Source organism: Propithecus coquereli, unplaced genomic scaffold (genome assembly GCF_000956105.1).
Source record: "Propithecus coquereli isolate 6110/MARCELLA unplaced genomic scaffold, Pcoq_1.0 Scaffold601, whole genome shotgun sequence".
NCBI classification, from domain to species: domain Eukaryota; kingdom Metazoa; phylum Chordata; class Mammalia; order Primates; family Indriidae; genus Propithecus; species Propithecus coquereli.
This window is the reverse complement of record NW_012151964.1, coordinates 622001-625801: the sequence shown is the minus strand read 5'-3', so window position 1 is coordinate 625801 and position 3801 is coordinate 622001. Positions and strand designations below refer to the sequence as shown.

Here is a 3801-nt window from a genome sequence, read left to right as displayed (position 1 = left end):
AGTCCCTGCTCCCCACACCTGGAACCCACGATCCCTGCTCCCAACACACGGAACCCGCAGCCCCTGCTCCCCACACCTGGAACCCGCAGCCCCTGCTCCCCACACCTGGGACCAGCAATGCCTGCTCCCCACACACGGAACCCACGGTCCCTGCTCCCAACACACGGAACCCACAGTCCCTGCTCCCCACACCTGCAACCCGCGGTCCCTGCTCCCCACACCTGGAACCCGCGGTCCCTGCTCCCCACACCTGGAACCCGCGGTCCCTGCTCCCCACACCTGGAACCCGTGGTCCCTGCTCCCCACACCTGGAACCCGTGGTCCCTGCTCCCCACACCTGGAACCCGTGGTCCCTGCTCCCCACACACGGGACCCACAGTACTCCGGACACCGGCACAGTCTCCACGCACACCCTGTGGGAACTGGACAAAACACTGCCTCACCCAGCGTCAGGACTGAGGTCCTGAGCAAATCAGAGTTCTCTCTGCTTTCACACCTGAAAATGGGAACAAGGATACTTCCAGGGGACATTTGTTTTAGGAAGTTACCAAGGTTAATATTATCAAATACTAAAGGGCGTGGACTGTCTCTGTGGAAAAAGGCTGCTGTTCCAGTACACGGTGTTGCTTAGTTGTGGTTTGTGACCCGCCATTTTAGGGAGTAGTTCACCTTCACACTGCGCGTGCCTTCTCTTTCATTTTATTTCATTTTTAAATGTGGTGGGAGCACTAAGAGAAGGGTGGTAGCCTAGTGGAAAGAACATGGATCCTCGTCTCGGGTCTTCTTTGTAGCAATTAATCGCTGTAAACATCAGTAACTTCATCTGCACATTTGCGTCAGAGAGGATGATGAGGAACAGAACAGAGGCACCGAGTGTGTCGGGACATGGCACGACATACCAGGCAAATGTAATTCACATCGCAGCCGAACATGTGTTGTACACGTGTACATGCACCATTAACAGATACACGTAAAGCAGAGCTCTAGGTTTAAAGCAATTTTAGAAATTTTTATTGTTGTTACTTTACAATCAAATAAAAAAATTACCTTTATTGGACATGAGCCCACTGGACATACGTGATGGCTCCAGATTGTGGTTTCTGCAGTTGGTGACTGTTTGTAAAAAATGTTTATGGATAATCCTGATAAAAATGTGACTATGTACATCACTATGAATCGGTTTCTATCTGCGGAATAGTATTTCAACTTCTCCCTTTGGAAGGATACCATTTTTACAAAAGTAGTATTTCATCAGTTTACATGCATCATCTTTCCTTTCCACATTTAATTTTTCTTTAGACATAAAATCTTTTACGAAAGATAAAACTCCCATGAACTTCTAAGTTGGTGATAGTTATTAACTGTTCACATGCTTCTAAACCCGAAAGTAGACATTTGGCCCCGAAATGCAGACTCACTCTCAAGATAAGGGTGGGTGCTGCCATAAGAGGGGGCGCTCTGACCCGGCGCCAGGTGTCCTCCTTACCTCTCGTGACCTTCCCTGGCAGGACGTCGTGTCCAAGATGCTCCACGTGGACCCTCATCAGCGCCTGACGGCGGTGCAAGTACTCAAACACCCGTGGATTGTCAACAGAGAGTACCTGTCCCAAAACCAGCTCAGCAGACACGACGTTCACCTGGTGAAGGTACCAGCGAGGACAGAGGGAGCAAGTGGTGGGAGTGGGAAGCCCAGAGCGAGCTGGGGCCTCACAGCCAGTCTAGGAAACGCCCCGCAGAGCAGGGGCGAAGCGCAGACACAGTTGGTTCCCTCGGGTCACACACTTCTGTACACGTCACGCACACATGCAATGGCACGCACGGCTTCTGTGGAGGTGGGGGAGGGAGGGGTCCTGCCTGTGCCACTGCAAGTCCCAAAGCCTGAGTTCTGGGCAGGGGCTTGAGAAAGTCCTCACTGTAAGAGTGACTTCCATTGGGAGCAACGGTCGACTCTCAGGTAGCCCAGTCATCCGGGCAGGACTCCGAGAAGCATGGGCTGTGCCTGCCACGCAGGCTCAGAGCTGCGCGGCGGGGAGGGATCCATCCCAGATCTGCTCCAGGATGAACCCACTTACCCACCCCCATCCAGACTACTCAAAAGGGGCAAACTGAGGTTGGCCGACCCTGGCATTTGCCACGAGTGTGTTCCTACGCTCCAGGAGGCCCCCAAGACAGACCTGATCTCCCCATGAGCACTCAGAGGGTCATGTGACATCCTCATGGGGGTCCCCAGGGCACAAGCACAGTGTGAGGCTGGCATGGGGTGGTAGATGGATACAGTACTAAGAATGAAATCGCCCTGGCGTGGGGGCCCCCGCGTGCCAGACACCGCAATGAGCTCGTTGCACTCGATCCTCCAGTAATCCTGCAGGAAGCTCTTTTTTACCCACTTTACCTGAGGGGAAACTGAGGCCCGGCGAGGTCCCGTGGCTCCAGCTCCCTACTCAGGATTGGTGGCACCACGGAGACCCCTCCCCTTCCCCTTTGTCCACAGGGTGCGATGGCCGCCACCTACTTCGCTCTAAACAGGACACCTCAGGCCCCGCGGCTGGAGCCGGTGCTGGCGTCCAACCTGGCGCAGCGCAGGGGCATGAAGAGACTCACGTCCACCAGGTTGTAGCAGGTGGACGCCTGGCCACAGCCCCGCGCCACCCCGCCGAGCGCCCTCTCAGGCTTGCAGACACCGCACAGATGCAGACCCGTTCACAGCCCCCGGAGGGGCCGCGAGGGGACGTGGGCAGAGCACGCTTCCTGTGTCTGTGTTTTCTTTTCCAGCCCGGAGAGGACCCTGGGCTGGGGACTTCTCGGAGCCTCGCTCTGCCTCCTGCACCTGCACCTCCTTCTCCATCCTCAAGCGACCCAGCGAGCTTGTCTCACCTCCCGGTGCCCTGGAGGCCCTGTGGTGCCCTCTCAGACCCCGCAGGTGTTCACACACATGGCTCGTGTGTGGCGGAGAGGCAGACTCCAGCCGCGAGCCGGGGCGCTAGTGGCCTCCCAGCGCAGGCCCCAGTTACTGAGGTTACCCGAAGGACAGCGACAGGCAGGGATGCGCGTGGCCGGGTCGCAGAGCCCCCTGCGGGGCTGCAAGCTCCGGGCATCTGTGGCTTCCCGCGAGCTGGGGGGGGCACCAGGCCCCACCCATGATAATCCAAAGAGCCGCCTCCTCGTCGTCCCCGATTCCTGAATTCGAATGAGGGGAAGAGCCCGACCCGGAATCAGCTGGCTGTGTTTGCCTCATGGCCACAGTTCGCAGGACTCGAGAGGGGGCCTCTGGGGTGCAGCCAGGCAGCCTGTGTCCCTCCGGGGGCTGTCGTTCCCTGCTCGGGCCTGGCCCCGGCGGTCTCGGAGCTACCCGGAGGCTGGCCCGAGAGCGCTGGGCTCTGAGGCTGGCTGAGCTCCCGTGTCGGGCGCGTGTGTGCTGCCCCAAGGCAGTGGTTTTGCTGTGTTCGCTTTCGGTTTTCTAGTCTGTGGAGAAACTGCGAATATCGGAAAAGTCGAGCTTTGTTTCCTCGTCAATCCCTTCTCCGTCCGCCCGGAGAGGGCGGGAGCCGTGCGGCCCAAGATGCGCTGTCCGCGGTGGCGACGCACTTGGTGGGAGCTGCGGGTGTGTGTTGTGCTTTGTGTTTCTGCTGCATAGCTCTGTTCTGAAAGGGACCTTTCCGTGGTATTTAATATTTCCCGGGTGTGCTATGCGCACCGGAGCGGGTGTGCACAGACGGCGTGCCGTGCTTTCCCGCGTTGAGGAAACCGTGCGAGGACGGGCCCGGGTGGCAGGCGCGCCGGGGCGCCCCGCCCTCAAAGAGC

The 3801-nt window shown here is 58.0% G+C and overlaps 1 protein-coding gene across 1 annotated transcript in view; it reads left to right on the top strand.

Moving 5' to 3' along the window:
- Positions 1-3294, top strand: part of RPS6KA2 (ribosomal protein S6 kinase, 90kDa, polypeptide 2) — a 186487-nt gene extending 183193 nt beyond the window's left edge. Inside the window, exons 19-20 of the mRNA XM_012659274.1 lie at positions 1509-1646; positions 2492-3294. Of these exons, the coding sequence (XP_012514728.1) occupies positions 1509-1646; positions 2492-2617 (264 nt within the window). The 3' untranslated portion in view covers positions 2618-3294. The remainder of the gene's footprint in view (positions 1-1508; positions 1647-2491) is intronic.
- Positions 3295-3801: the final 507 nt, after the last annotated feature.